At 41.0% G+C, this 15,469-nt stretch overlaps 1 protein-coding gene across 3 annotated transcripts; it reads left to right on the forward strand.

Moving 5' to 3' along the window:
* Positions 1-208: 208 nt before the first annotated feature.
* os9 (OS9 endoplasmic reticulum lectin) lies at positions 209-11,625 on the forward strand. Of its 3 annotated transcripts, none has more exons than XM_005469511.3 (15): positions 209-536; positions 2,268-2,450; positions 3,506-3,569; positions 3,653-3,729; positions 3,821-3,919; positions 5,631-5,832; positions 6,034-6,168; positions 6,315-6,430; positions 6,773-6,833; positions 6,951-7,033; positions 7,130-7,333; positions 7,456-7,657; positions 8,060-8,227; positions 8,605-8,714; positions 10,328-11,625. In XM_005469511.3, exons 1-15 carry the CDS (start codon positions 384-386, stop codon positions 10,463-10,465), a joined length of 1,995 nt encoding a protein of 664 aa, XP_005469568.1. In that variant the 5' UTR covers positions 209-383; the 3' UTR covers positions 10,466-11,625. The 3 variants fall into 3 exon arrangements, with proteins under 3 accessions (XP_005469568.1, XP_005469569.1, XP_025763104.1); XM_005469512.3 differs by having other exon boundaries at positions 6,954-7,033; XM_025907319.1 differs by lacking the exon at positions 8,060-8,227.
* The last annotated feature ends 3,844 nt before the right edge of the window (positions 11,626-15,469 follow it).

A 15,469-nucleotide genomic window follows, 5' to 3' on the forward strand; every position in this document is an offset into this window, starting at 1 on the left:
GTTTTGCATCAAAACAAAATGAAACAAACGAAGAACCCCCCCCCAAACTCGTGATTGTTATTTGGCCATGCGACAGGCCGCCTTGTCTTCGTGCTTAAGTGTGAGCCTATTTCATCGCAAGTCAGGCGGTGACAGCGGAGATGTGGGCCATTATCAGTCATTGGCCGTTATTCATTAGCATGCTATATATAGCACAAACACGCCGTTCATTGACTGTCCGCTGGTATGAAAACCAAACGCACCCCAGAACTGGGGAAAAACTTTGATTGACTTGGAAATTGGCCAATGACAAAGCAGGGCTTTTCACCTCGACCAATCCGCTGCTACCATGTCAGGCATTCTGTGTGTTGTTGCTGTCAGACAGGGGTAAGAGGCGAGAGTCAATGATGGCTGCTTCCTTGGTTTGGTTGTTAAAGAGACTGTACGTTTTCTTGTTGGCATGTCCCCTCTGTGTCCCGGGCTTCTTGAATTTGGAGGAGCTTAATGAGATGAAATATGGGATTCAGATTCTTCCCGATCCTGTCATCCTGGGGCAGGTGAGTCAGGAAATGCTAACGGATATAGCTTGTTAGCTTAAATATGAGCTAGCGTTATTTATTTACTATTAATAGTGTCAAATAATTCACACAGCGTGAGACCTGATGTCATAAAAGCACAAAACATATGAAAATAAATCTTATAAAATTACATGAAGACTAGTAATTCTCAGGTGAAGTACGCAGCATGCTGTGACAGCTGTTATGTTCATTGCCACAGGTCTATAAGTAACTAGCTGAAAGTAAAGCCCTATGGGCTCAAAATGTGGTCATAAATATTTTGTACTTGTAAATCAGGATTTGTATGTGTAAAAAGAATTTGTGTGTGCGTAAAAAAGATTTGTATGTGTAAAAAGAATTTGTGTGTGCGTAAAAAAGATTTGTATGTGTAAAAAGACTTTGGGTGTGCATAAAAAAGATTTGTTTGTGGACTTAGCCAAAAACCCCTGCAAGTTACAAGTACGAATTTTGACCCTATTTTTCTTCCTTTCATCTGATTGGTCAATGTCATGTCAATCACAAATGTAACAATCCAATCAGAGAACAGATGGGTTTGGCTGTCGGAGGGGCACTTTTTTTGAACTGCAGGTCTTTGAAGGGAATAAATGCCCTTTTACATGCCAACCCAGTGTTTTCCTTCATCACCACGAAGGAAAACAGTCTGTGGTCGTCCGAGTTTGGTGACTTTTGTGTCACAGGTCTACGTGTTTAATACAGGGACTTCCACAGCCTTTTCGACAGCGCTGCGGACCGCGGGGGGGGGGGCGGGCAGTGTTTTGGAAATGACAGTCTTCATTACAAAGCTTTCTTCGTTATGAATTAGCATACATGTTTTTATTGAACATTCGAAGAACTAGCAAAAAAAAAACCCCCAGAAACTCTTGTAGAGGACATAAAGTCAGAGATAGAAACGACAAGGAGCAGGTGCATCTAGTACAGGTAGAGCTGCTGCAAAAAACCACAGAGCCCAGCAACCAGCGCAACAAATTCTGGATCCTTTGCGTTTAGTTAGCATTAGCAGCACATCCTGTGCTCGATGTGAAAGGACTTTTATGCTGCTCACTGTGACTCACAGCAATGGTCCCGGGTCAGCCCTGACTTTGTGTTAAACTAATCCTAAAGTAATAATGGTATGTCTAACCACTGGCATACCACAACTTTATCCTTTCAACAGCTGCTGAAAGTTAGCGGACCTAGCTGCTATCGGATATTTATATAGAGATCCTCCAGCTTCAAACTGTATTACCCTTCAAGGACCTGCAGTTCAAAAAAGTGCCCCTCCGACAGCCAAACCCATCTGTTCTCTGATTGGATTGTTACATTTGTGATTGACATGACATTGAACAATCAGATGAAAGGAAGAAAAATAGAGTCAAAATTCGTACTTGTAACTTGCAGGGGTTTTTTTTGGCTAAGTCCACACACAAATCTTTTTTACGCACACACAAATTCTTTTTACACATACAAATCTTTTTTACGCACACACAAATTCTTTTTACACATACAAATCTTTTTTACACACACACAAATTCTTTTTACACATACAAATCCTGATTTACAAGTACAAAACTGATTTACAAGTACAAAATATTTATGACCACATTTTGAGCCCATAGAAAGCCGCAAGCCATGTTTTTATCTGTCTGCACTCAAGTAATGCATTGGTAATGTGTGCCCATGTGTGTCAACATTAAATTCGCCCCCTTTTCCATGCCTGTCTTACGTTTGTAGACTAAGACAGAGGAGGTTATGATGGTGTCCAGTAAGTACAAACAGCTCTATGAGTGTCGACTTCCAGCCCAGGCTGTGCGTTTTCATCAGGATCCCGCCACTGAGCCTGACTCGGAGGGTTACACTGGGCCAGATATCCCAGACCTGCTCAAGCCCATGCACAATGCCCCATGTCTAGTCAAGGTTGGTCTTTAACTACTTATCTGTGTAATCCAACAGTGAAATGCTTAAGCTGTTTATACTGTGATGTGGCTACAAAAATAATACAACAATAAGAACAAGAGCAAAACACACTGGAAGTGACTGTAAGTTAAGTATATTTGCCAGCTTAAGTAAGCTATTTGAAAGACACACGTGAATGCACCAGAAGCTTGCCAAAACAACACTGGGAGGCTCTTGATTCAGTATTCACTGGATTAAAGGTTGCTTGTCTGCATCAGTGACTGGGTACAAAAGCAGTATATCTAAGAGACAAACATCTGTTAATGTACCTGTGTTTTCAATTGTTCAGCTTAATGTGTTAATTTAAGGTTTACCCAAAAGCCCACAAGTACTTTATCACTATTTTCCTGCTCACAGTGCATTTTATCCACTATGACTGGATGTTAGAGCAAAAACACCTTGAAAATATTAAAAAATGTATCTCGTTACAATGTGTTTTTTGTATAGTCATGTGACAAAGAAAGTTTGTCACACTTTCAGCTTCCATAGGCATAAAGAGGTTAAGTCACAGCCTTGTGCTGTTAATCAAATGTGCTTGATTAATTGATCATGAGCATTTAGGTGTCTTAGCACAGTGCCAACGAGGAAAAACAACACCAAAGATCTCAAAGAATCAGTTGTTACTGCCCATCAGTCTTGATGCATTATAAAGCTATTGCCTTCAAAATGAACTCCATCATTCTACAGTAAATAAGATTTTTTCCCAACATTTGAGACAGCTGCCAATGTTCCCAGGAGTTGATGTCCCAGTAAAACCCAAGGTCAGCCTGTGCAGTCCTCAGAAAAACTGGAAAAATACCCAAGAGGCTATCTCAAACTCCACAGGCCGCAGTTAGAATGTTAAATGTTAAAGTTCACAACAGTACAGTTAGAGGAGTCTGACTTAGATTTTCAAAGTTACATCTGATTAAACCACAAGACTTCCTGAAAAATAGGCCTCATTTACAAATATGTGCGTGGGACCATTTCAGGCTTATGCACTGTGTCAAAGTCTAACAGAAATATATGTCCTGCAGACGAAGGACTGGTGGACGTACGAGTTCTGCCATGGCCAGCATATCAGACAATACCACCTTGAAGGTGAGAGGCCACTACTCTGTTTTGTTTTGTTTTTCTTAACTTTCAGTTATTGTTTTTGACTAATTTTGTTCTTTTGTCCTTAGACACAGAGATCAAAGGGGACATTCTCTTCCTGGGTTATTATGAGTCAGAATTTGATTGGAGCAATGAAACAGCAAAGGTAAAGTTGCCTCTATTTTGTGGCTGATTTGCATGACTGTACAATATGAACCAAACAATCGTGGGTGCATCCATTGTGTTTTTTCTCTCAGGCCTCCAAACAGCACAGGCTAAAGCGATACCACAGCCAGACCTATGTAAATGGCTCTAAGTGTGACCTAAATGGAAATCCCAGAGAGACTGAAGTCCGGGTGAGATATTTGCATTTGGAACACATCCTGCTTGAGTTTATTTGCGTGTTTCACTTTTTTTTCTTTTAAGTTTTGACTTCCTCCTTGCTAATCCAAATACTCATATGCAAAAGTGTGGGCATGCCTGTGCAGATTTACAAGCCTTTTACTTTTAAATATATCCCATGCAGCAGACATTTCGAACATGAATATGTTTTATGATTGCTTTCCTTAAAAGGCTCGCCTGAGCTCCTCAGACTCAGCTGAGTCTTAGTTAAAAAAAAAAAAAAATTGTTCTTTTTGTAGTGTAACTTTAGCACATTTAATGAGCTGTGCAAAACATTACTTCGTACTGCAACCAAATTAATTTAGCATTAACTCAGAGTATCCCAATCTAAAGTCAAAATCCATTTTTGCCAGTAACCTCTTTTGATCATCAGTATCTTGGATATCTTAGGATATAACATCCTCTACAGAAAAGCTGCACCAGTTTAATGTCTGTGAAGGAGAGTAACAGAAACAAGCATTGGCACCCTGGAGTTTTTAACTTTTCAACTTTATCCAAAATGTGCATTTTCAGCAAATTTGTCTAGTCAAAACAAGTTATAGCATCTTAACGGTTTCCATGTTACCTCCACTTTAATGCCAGAGTCATCTTTGCGATTCCTTCTGTGTCGAAATAATTCTGAATATTTTTGAGGGAGGTCAGGTGGGAGACGCTGGCTAGTTTTTCTGGAAAAATTAAAACTGTGACTTAGACATTAGTTCAGATTATGACAGCATGTTTCTTTTCTGTGACCCTAAAAGAGTTCGGGTGGAAAAAATACAAAATTTGGCATGTGAAATATTTTGGTCATCCTGATACCTTATAGGGTCCAAAAAGTAAACCTGTTTGGCCTTATTAAATTAAGGAACCTGTCACCTAGTCAGCTGTCTTAATCTCATGGAGCAGCCAGTTCTTTAGTGCTAAACAACCCTAAACCCCAAAACTAATTAAAAGAAAAATTGCCATCTGAAAACTAATGGTTTTGAGATTAATTGAGGGAAGTGCTTTGCTCACATGGGGACTTAACTGCACACTCAGATGAGACTGATTATTAGAACAAGAACTAAAAGAGGAGAGGAAATGAAATCAAGAAAGCTTTCCGTTCCCCAGATATTCATATGCAGCTGTCTGTTTAGAGATATGGCTTTAGTCAACTCTTTAGCCCTTCTAAAGGAGATTAAGTTTATCAGAAGATGCTGATTTTCTGATTACACAGATGTTGTAGTGAAACTCACCAACTCTGGAATCCTCTTAGCAACTCACTAAAGATCTGAAAATGATCGGAGTCTGTGGAAGAGGGATCAGAAGGAAACCTTAAGAGATGTAGAGTCAAAGTTAAGTTGTCAGTTGTGTGTGTGTTAGTCACACAGGAAACTTTTCACAAACAGGAAAAAGATTCTCTGTAAATTCTCAGTCACTAAGGTATTAGCAGTCGTAAGCACTTGTTAAGACATGAAAAAAGCAGAGACCAGCCAATGTTGGCTATACTGATCTGTCTGTGTTGGCATTTGTAACAGTTGATGAATTCCCTGATTATTTACTGTATTTAATCATTTTCAACTTAAAAAACAAACAAAACAAAACAAAAAAGCACCACATATGTAGCAGCCCAGCGATGCCCAAACAGTTGGGCATTTAATTCAGCACAAACATAGTTTGCATACTTTTGCTCTGTTTTGTTTCCAGTTTTTATGTGAAGAAGGCTCAGGCGACTACATTGCGCGAGTAGATGAGCCTCAGTCATGTCGATACGTGCTGACAATTCACACCAGTCGCACCTGCCAGCACCCATTCCTGCGGCCACCATCCACTGCCAAGCCTCAGGGCATTGTGTGCCAGCCAGCACTAACCGCCCAACAGTACATGGATTACGTCAAGGCACAAGTCTGTGAGTGAATAAAAAACATTGAAGGTCAAAGCAATGCATCTTGGAGGCCTCTTGATTTGTTTTTTTTTTCTCATTTTAAAACAGTGATCTTTTTAATAAAAATACCAGCAAAGAAGCTAACCTGGCTTTCGAACTTCAAGCTTGCTCTCTCCTTTGTCTTTCGGTTGATTCCTCTTTCAATCTTCCTGTTTCTGTTCCCAGCCGACACAAAGCGTAAAGTGGAGCAGATCTCGGAGGAATTGAGGAATCTTGATGAGATGTTAGCTGGTAATGAAGGAGGAGATGGTGCAGTAAAGGTAACAGCAGAGGAGACATCGCCTAGCAGTGGCAGAAAAGGTGCGTTTTTGATGTTTATGAATCAAACGACCCTGCAGTAGTAACTTGTCAGTGCACCTAATAATAAAGTGCCGATCCATCCATAATGGGCGTGTGTGTATTAATTCTGATTGTGACACGAGTGTCTATTTCTGGTTTTGAAACAGGTCCTGCTGATGTATCTAAAGATGGAGAGTCAGACGAGGCAGAAGACTCTGACTTCTGGGAGGGAGTGACAAAGCCAGCAAGTTCAAGAACATCTACTTTCCAACAGGAGAATCAGGTATAGCAGGTGCAACAGTCTGTCTGCTTGGTAGAAACACACAACAGTAACTCAAATTGAAATGTAGCCATAAAAATACATTTGTAATTGGCTCTGCAAGGTCCAATGACATGTTCATTTTAGCACATTTTTTAAGCCTTCTGATTATCATTCTACTGTTACTTACACTTTTGATTATTATTAAATTTTATTATAATGTAGTACTGTGTATATCATATAATACTGAATTTCCAGGTGTTTTTGACAGTGCGGTGTGGCTTTTTTAACCACTAGAGGGTGCAGTCAGATGCTTTCTGTCACCATTTCCTCCCTCTAACCTGATTTTTTTCCTCTCTCTTACAGGCTGCAGATGGTAGCCATACCTCGCATGCAGATAATGAAATCATAGATGATGGTGATGAAGGTACTGAGAAAGATCAGTGCCAGATAATGCTGTTTTAGTGTACAGCTTGTAAAAAAAAAAAAGAAAAAAGAAAATGCAAGCTGGAGCTTTTTCTTCTCTGATATTCTTCTTTTTTAGTAGAAAAATTCAACTTTAAAATCATCACTGACCCAGCAGACCTGATGAAATTTGTCCAGCACCTTAAGGAGAGTAACAGGAAGGTCAGTATTTGCCATTGTTAGTGATTTTTATGCTTTTTTTCTTTTCTCTTGGCAGTGCATAGGCTTTCCAATCCTTTTTTTTGTTTTTATTTTTAGAAAGCACAAGATCAAGCCAAAAGTAGAGAAGAGACAGGACGACACAACAGAGTAACGGAGAAACTTGACGAGGAGGAGAAGGATGAAGAGGACCCCGTGCTACAGGAGTTTGAGGATGAGATGGCTGACCTCTCTGTGCCTTCGGATAAGATTGAAGAGATAAAGGAGGAAATGCAGAAGGAGTTTGACAACATCATAAATGAGGTTTAAGAGTCGACTATATATATAAAGTTGATACCTAAAATTTGATTAGACAGATACGTAACAAAGAAAAGACCAAAGTAAATACTCACTTAAGGCGTTGCTCGGCTCTATCTGTGTTGTAGGCTCAACAGGAACTCGAGACAGAGGGTCTGAAAGGGGAGTTTGACCGCACTCAGGCAACACAGACACTGGAGACGACTCTGGATAAGCTACTCGATCATTTGGAGGAGAAAGACGTTCAGGACCCAGAGCAGAAAACGTCAGGAGGCCAAAGAGCCAGCGACCCAGCCAGGGGGAGCCCCAGCCTGGCTCCGAAGCACCCAGGTAACCAGGGGGCTCGACCCTTTTGTAGTCATGTGCATGTCCACGCCCTCTGTGTATAATCATCTTCATAATTCATCAGTCTGTGCAGTAGATGTGTGTTACGACATCCTCCATCTCAGGAAAGATCCACACATGGAATTTGAAGAATTCAGAGAATTTCTGTTATCAGATCAATTTTGGTCAGTTGCAGTCTTTCCTCTCCAGCCATTAATGTCACTGTGGGTGACTTTTGATTGCATTAATCTAAATCTAAATTAAAATTTCTGAAATCAGACACAGTATTTTAATCTATGTTCATAACACAATGCTATGGGAGGTTCTTGCCTCCTTCATCCCGTGGCCCTGCTGGTGGGTTTTGAGGTGAACTGTCTTGTTTGTCCCTCTTTTGTCTCGTCACCCTAGACCAAGCAGCTGACGACCTTGTTAAGATCAAAATAACTAAGTATAAGACGGGTATCAACCCTGATGGGGAGGTGAAAGTTCAGGAGGTGGGCGAAGGAGACCCGCAGTGGCAGCACATAAAGGACGTGGTTAAAGAACAGCTAGAGAAGGCAGGACTGAAGGCCGAAGGTATGAAGGGAGAGTGCCCGAAACACTCACGGCCTTTTCTCTCTTCCATCTGTTATCTTCAGTGTACAGCACTGTATTTCTCTTATTATCCTATGTAAAATAAAAATCTGTCTAATGATTTAAAAAGAGAAGATTTTGAATAATATGTTTTCATGTAAGGAAAAAAAATAAAAGCAAGCTTAAGCTCACCTTAATCAAAGAACATATGTCAGCCAGGTGTGTGCTGTGTTTTTTCTACTCATATGTTTGTGTCATTCATGTCATTCATCCCGTTGTCATTGTTGCGTCATCCAGCAGTTTTCTTAAGCCATTTGGGAGTTTTAGGCGCAACTGTCGAACCCTTTTTTTTTCTTCCCTCTGTTTTTCTTTGTTGTTAGGAAAAATCGAAGTGAAGATCTTGACACGAAAGAACGCAGAGGAGGCAGGTGATCAGTGGCTGACTGAGGAAGACACAAAGTCCTTCAGGGAGCTACTCATAAATCTCCTGGTAACTGAAGTAGTACTTATATTGGGTTCCTTTGAATGCTTCTAGCTGTTGCTTGCAGGCTTGGACTGTATCTGATGGAAGCACTGTACAGTTTGCTGGTCAAATACTTGTGTTTTCCTGTCTACAAGAAAACAGAGTGTGCTATTGTTCTTGTGTGGTTGTCTGCTTTGACAGAAATTAATTACAGAAACCAAAAGCTCACTGGACTATAGTTATGACACATTTAAAGTTTATTCAGCCTGGGGGCATCAGTTCAGGTGTCAGTAAGCACAATTCAACAGAATTTGTGGAGGCAGTATTAAAGAAAAGAAAGAACAAAATGTCCTTGTCGCCAGTTTGGCGAAAAGCTTGATGCCACTTTCACAGCAGACTCTCATGACTGCCTCATCGTCTCTTTTTCCTGGTGTATGCTTTAGTGTGTTGAAGTGGAGCCAGCTTTCACTTCTGCTTCCTTTACTGGCTGTACTCTGAATACAGATTTGTTTATGTTAAGTGACTTCCAGTCCCCCCTCTGTCTTTGCAATATAGTGTGTGCAATTTCCTGCCACACTACCCAAAAGCAGCTATTTCCATCACTATTAAGAGCTGCTGGTTAGTTACTCAATTCCTGTTTATTTTTCCTCCTAACATACCAACATATACCGACTTTATTTTGCTTTATTTTCATCTTTCTACAGAAACTGATTCTCATACTAGGTTAGGTTTCAGTGAGACAGGCCTATATACCTGTTGGCAACTGCCGGTTGTCACTGTTAAAAGCCACTGATGCATACCTAGAGAGTGGTCAGTGACACCCTCTGTCGCTAGGGAAACGCGTCTATTTCATAATCAGCTGGTGATTGCTGTTGTTGGAAGATGCTGGCAGTTATGAGCAAAAAATTTATTGCAAAGAGGGATAAAGTGCTGCACTGAAAAAAAATATCCTGCAGTTACCTGTTGTTTGCATAGAAGACACCAACTTGTCCACAAACACTCGCCAACTACTCCGCTAAGCAGCAGCGAAATGTGCAATGCAAACTGGAAAAGTAGAGGGTTCGCCATCAAAACAAAAGTTGCAGCTTTTGAAATTTATTGTTGGGAGCAGTAACTTTTACAACTTTTACCTAGAATGTTAACTGAGGCAATCACAAGGCGCACCCTCTTTGCAGACGATTTCACCCAGCCTGCAACTAACTGCCAGCTGGTAAGGGAAGTTGGCAGGTACAGTTTCCTTAGCGACCAGTAATTGCCAGATAGTCGCCAACTGGTCTCTAGACCTGTGTGACTGAGGGCTCAGGAAAGGTGCTCTTAAAAGCTTCCATGAGCACTGCGGTTACATGTTTGAACTTAATGGTACAAATTTCTGTGTTATCTTTATGTAACAGAAGATCCTACACTCTCAAATGTGCAATTTCATTACATTTTTTGGTCTTATTCTTATTATCTTCATGCTAAATTAGACAGTAGAAGACTTTTATGTATTTCATCCTGCTTTGTAGGCATCACTTGGCTGAATATTCATTGGCAGCTGAGTGTTAGCACAAGATTTGATGAATCTTCTAGCAGCAAAGTGGATTAGATGACAAGGATTGTGGTTTTAGTTTTTAACCTTTTCCTGTTTTTACTCCCCCCAGACTGGAGGCACTGAAGAGGTTTATAAAGAGCAGAAAAGGCAGCAGGAGTTGGAGAACAACTATAGATTTGTTTGGGGAGATTCCCAGGAGGAGTCCAAGTCACCCAGCTCCTCTGATTCAGATGACGTGGATATATGAGCTCATTCAGAGTGACCCTTTGTGACATTGCACTCCTATGGAGAGCAGCAGGGAGGAGGACTCTTAAGGTTTAGTCATAATTTTGAGAAAGCCCACTTGATTCGGTCATTGCTGTTAAAACCTGTGCTGTTTGCACATTCAGAAAATGTGTTCATGTGGCTTGAATAGGCAATAATGCAGGTGTCTTTAATGGGGCAACGTTTATATGTTGCACAATGTGTCAGCTGTACTTGTGCAGTTGAAATTATGCATTTTCCCCTTTTTGACGGGATTCAGCTTTTGTTTTCAGTTTTACTAAATATTCACGATTAGTTCTGACGTCGTCTGCAGCACACTGTTTATCCTCAATTAAATTATTACTTGTGTTTGTCATCTGTGTTGCCGTTGACAGAGACGTCCGTAGTATGAGTCAACAAGGGAATTCTGTCTACTTCAGCAGATTGTATGAGTGTCTGCACAGGTTGTTTTGTTCATTTTCTTTTTACTGAAAAGTAAAAAAAAAAATATGTTGAAAACAAAAGAAAAATCCCTCAAATTCCAGTTTCCACTGATCTCTGAAGCTTTCTGATTTGATCCATTTGGTGAAAACAAACAAAAAGTAAACAGATTCAGTGTCTGCACACACTGGCAGTTGATATATTGTTGGTTTTTTTTCCAAAAATCTTCTGTGAATTCAGAAGAATACTTTTTAATATTTTGAATACTTTTTTTGATTTTGACAATAACTGGATTTAATATATCTTAACTTGGCAAAGGAAATAAAATAAATCCACAGTGTCAATCAGATTCAGTGCACCACGTTAATGCAAACATGCACTTAAAGGGCTGAATTTGTAAATTTTGTGAATGCTTGTGGATACTTGTAAGTCAACATGTACATAATTATTGTGTCATTATGTTTTTGATTTATTGTAAAATAGCACAGATTAAGTGGCGACGGAGTTACCTGAGTAAATGAGTTTTAAAAATCCTGCCTCTGCATTCTGTTATGAAAAATAATCTCATATGAGATGTAAGTCACATACAATTTTTTTTCAGACACAATAGTGTTTTTGTATTAAAAAGTCTGCATCTGTTATCTCAGATATTTTGTGAATACAATTCTGCTGCCTCTTTTCAGTTGTTTGTATTGTGTATTAAAAAAACTGCCAAATGTCAAATGTTAGACATTTGTATTGTTATTATCTCATAAATTCAGTGTTACAATCCTCACTAGTATGGCTACTTGTATGCTAGGCCAACTGTATCGTCAAATTTCCATCCGATACTATAACTGTTAAAGTGGCAACAAGTGATTAAAATATTGAAATCTCTTAAATGAAGACTAACCTGAGAACAGGACGGGAGCAGCATATGGAAGGACAAGTTGTTTTTGGATGTAAAATAATGCAAAACAACTAATCAAATGTTGAAATTAAAAAATTGAAAAGTTTAGAAACTTGCTAGCATTAAATTCATAGTCTTTACAAATGCTTCAAGAATGCTGGAAAGGTTTCTGAAATGCTTAAAATCAAACAAAGAACATAAGAGACCTTTTCAACTGGGTGATAAAAAGAGCATCTATTACGAGGATGAATGTAGTGAAAGAAGACATGGCTGGTGTGACAGGAGAGCATGCAAGGTGAAATGCAGGCAGATGAGCTCCTGTGGATACCCTTGAAGAGAGCAGCCGAAGGGTTCGATTTTGTAGAAGATGTTCTGTTCCCACATGGTGTCTATGAATGCACCACGAACATTCACCCCTCCACTAGCTCTCTAATCAGTGGTTTGTTATAAGGAGCAGCTGTGGCCTATTCCCTGGCTACTGGAATTTGGTACTTATTCTGTCGTTTCTCCTCAGTCACGCTGCCACATTCTGGTGTTATTGACAGGATAGTTGCAATTGTATTTTTCCTTTTGCCCGTCTGGGGCAATTCAGCTGGTTTGTTATGTGTATTTTGGTGTGTTACGTCTCCTCGAGGGCAGGAGGGAATGACACAACAACTCCGGAAACTCGGTACAGGTGTTAAGAAACAGGTTTAATGGCAGCGCTCTCACAAAATAAATAACCCAAATTCAAACAACAAATGTGGGGGAGAAAGGGACAGTTAGGTTGTGCCAAAAAAACCACCAAAAAGATAAAACCAAAACATAGCTGAGCTACTATCCTAGAAAAAACAAAAACAGAAAGTCCCTAAACCACAACTCAAAACAAGCTCAAAATTACAAGGGTGGCACCAACCTACTTACCTAGTGTTTCTAACAAAGAGTCTCTACGTGAGTAAGTGTATGGGGTCCCCAAACTTACCTAGTCCACTTTTACTCCCACCACAACCATCAAACAAAAGAAACACAGCAGAGGAGCTTTACACATGAGCCAAACATTTCAAAGGAGGGAAGAGAGGCCGCGCCCAGCCACAGGTGAGTCTCCTTATCAAGGTGTGCACTCCTGGTTTGTCCAATCAGGGTCTCCCTCCTCTAATTAGTTGGACATCCCCAGATTGACATCAGCCTGCAGCCTGCGACCTAAGGGATTAGCAAACAAAAGGAGAGGGAAAGAAAACATGCAGCCTGCAGACACGTAACACCCCCACCCTTACAAGTCCAAACAAAAAGTTTGGATCCTTCAAACACAAACAAAAACCCTAAACAGACTACAGGGCACAGGATAGTGCATCAGCCAGGACATTTTCTGTCCCTTTTTTATGGCAGATCTGAAGGTTATACTCTTGGATGATTAAAGACCACCTCATAAGCCGACGGTTGTTATTGTACATCCTTGAAAGGAAAACAAGCGGATTGTGGTCTGTAAAGACTTTTATGGGTTCTACACTTAATCCAAGATAAACCTCAAAATGTTGCAAAGCCAACAGAACGGAAAGAGTTTCTTGTTCGATTGTGGAATACCTTCTCTGAGGAAGAGTGAACTTCTTTGAGAAGTAGCACACAGGGTGATCGAGTTCATCCTGATCTTCCTGTAGAAGGACAGCACCTACCCCAACGGCGCTAGCATCAACCTCCAACTTGAATGGTCGGCTGAAGTCTGGGGCGGAGAGAACAGGTGAACATGTAAGCAATCCTTTAAGATTCTCAAAGGCATGTTGGCATTCATCAGACCAGAAAAATGGAACTGAGGGACTGGTCAAGGCAGTCAACGGGGCAGCTACTGTTGAGAAGTTCTTACAGAACCGGCGATAATATCCGGCCATTCCAAGAAAATGACGTAGCTCCCTTCTTGTAGATGGAACTGGAAAGGTCGAAATGGCACGGATCTTGGCATCCACTGGGCATACCTTTCCTCCGCCAACTTGTTGGCCTAGATAGAGAATGGTGCTTTTACCAAACTCACACTTGGCAAGATTCAAAGTCAGCGAGGCAGCTGAGAGGCGTTCAAATACAGCTGACAAGGTAGCAAGATGCTCTGCCCATTCACTGGAATACACAACAATGTCATCTAGATACACCCGACAGTTTGGAACATCACCCAGTACTTTGTTCACCAGCCTCTGAAATGTAGCTGGTGCATTACATAACCCAAATGGCATGACTGTGTACTGGAGGAAACTGTCCGGAGTTACAAAAGCAGATGCCCTTTTGGTTAAAGGAATCTGCCAGTAACCTTTCAACATATCCAGTTTAGTGATAAATGTGGCAGGTCCGATGTCATCAATGCAATCGTCGATGAGGGGCAAGGGGTATGCGTCAGGAACTGTCACAGCATTCACTTTGCGGAAGTCCGTACAGAACCGTGGACTGCCATCAGCTTTAATGTCCAACAAACATGGGGAACTCCAGGGGCTACAACTGGGTATGGCAAGTCCATTCCTAATTAGATATTCTACTTCCTTTTGCATAACCTCTCTTTTGATGGGATTGACTCTATATGCACGTTGTTTAATTGGTGCAGGATTGGTAAGAACAATGTCATGGGATATCAAACTCGTCTGGGTAGGAATATCCCCAAACATACACCGGAAAGACAAAATCAGGTTCTGAATGTCTTCAGCCTGATCAAGTGACAGGTGAGACAAATAGTGGGGCAAGTCAGACAGAATCTCACTATTACTGAGTCTTGTACCCTGTGACGCATCTTTGCCCAGGACCACATCCTCCTCACTGCTTTCATTGGCTATCTCTGAAGTTACGCATGCTACAGGAGAGCTAGACGTAACCTTGTGCGGAGTGAGGGGACCATCTTCATTCTCTCTAGAAAGATAATGTTTCATCATGTTAACGTGGCATACTCTGGTCTTGCGACGACGGTCAGGTGTTTGAACAACATAATTGGTCTCACTAAGTTTCTTTTCCACCACATATGGTCCAGAAAACTTTGTTCTCAGAGAAGAGCCCAGAATGGGGAGCAAAACTAGAACCTGATCACCAGGTTTGAACTGGCGAGCAACAGCTCTCCGATCATAGTGCTTTTTCATCCTTACCTGCCTAGCAGTTAAGGTGTCCCTGGCAATAGCGCAAGCCGATTTAAGGCGCTCTCTAATTTTAGCCACATACTCAGGGATGCTCTTCAGTTTTTTTAGTTGGAACAACTAGCTGTTCTTTAAGGATATGCAATGGTCCTCTAACTTCATGTCCAAATACAAGCTCTGCAGGACTAAAGCCTAGGGACTCTTGCACTGCTTCACGAGCAGCGAACAATAAGAATGGGATACCCTCATCCCATTTCTTTCCAGTCTCCAGACAGTATTTGCGGAGCATGGACTTTAATGTCTGGTGAAATCTTTCAAGTGCTCCCTGACTTTCAGGATGGTAGGGGCTTGATGTAATGTGTTCCACTCCTAAGGCCTTCAAGGCCTGAGCAAAGGTCCTAGACTTAAAGTTGGTTCCCTGATCAGTCTGGACTACCTTTGGAAGACCAAACACAGAAGAACCCGACCAGAGCTTTACTGATGACAGGAGCGGTGATTCTTCGCAGGGGCACTGCTTCAGGAAACCTAGTAGAAGCACACATCATTGTTAGAATGTATTGGTGCCCTGACTTCGATTTTGGTAAAGGTCCTACACCGTCAA

Source organism: Oreochromis niloticus, linkage group LG5 (assembly GCF_001858045.2).
Source record: "Oreochromis niloticus isolate F11D_XX linkage group LG5, O_niloticus_UMD_NMBU, whole genome shotgun sequence".
NCBI lineage: Eukaryota > Metazoa > Chordata > Actinopteri > Cichliformes > Cichlidae > Oreochromis > Oreochromis niloticus.

Coding starts and splice junctions, on each gene's coding strand:
- os9 (XM_005469511.3), top strand. CDS start 384: ATGATGGCTGCTTCCTTGGTTTGGTTGTTAAAGAGACTGTACGTTTTC. Junction 3,920..5,630: donor CCAGAGAGACTGAAGTCCGG/GTGAGATATTTG, acceptor TTTTGTTTCCAG/TTTTTATGTGAAGAAGGCTC. Junction 6,431..6,772: donor CTTTCCAACAGGAGAATCAG/GTATAGCAGGTG, acceptor TCTCTCTTACAG/GCTGCAGATGGTAGCCATAC.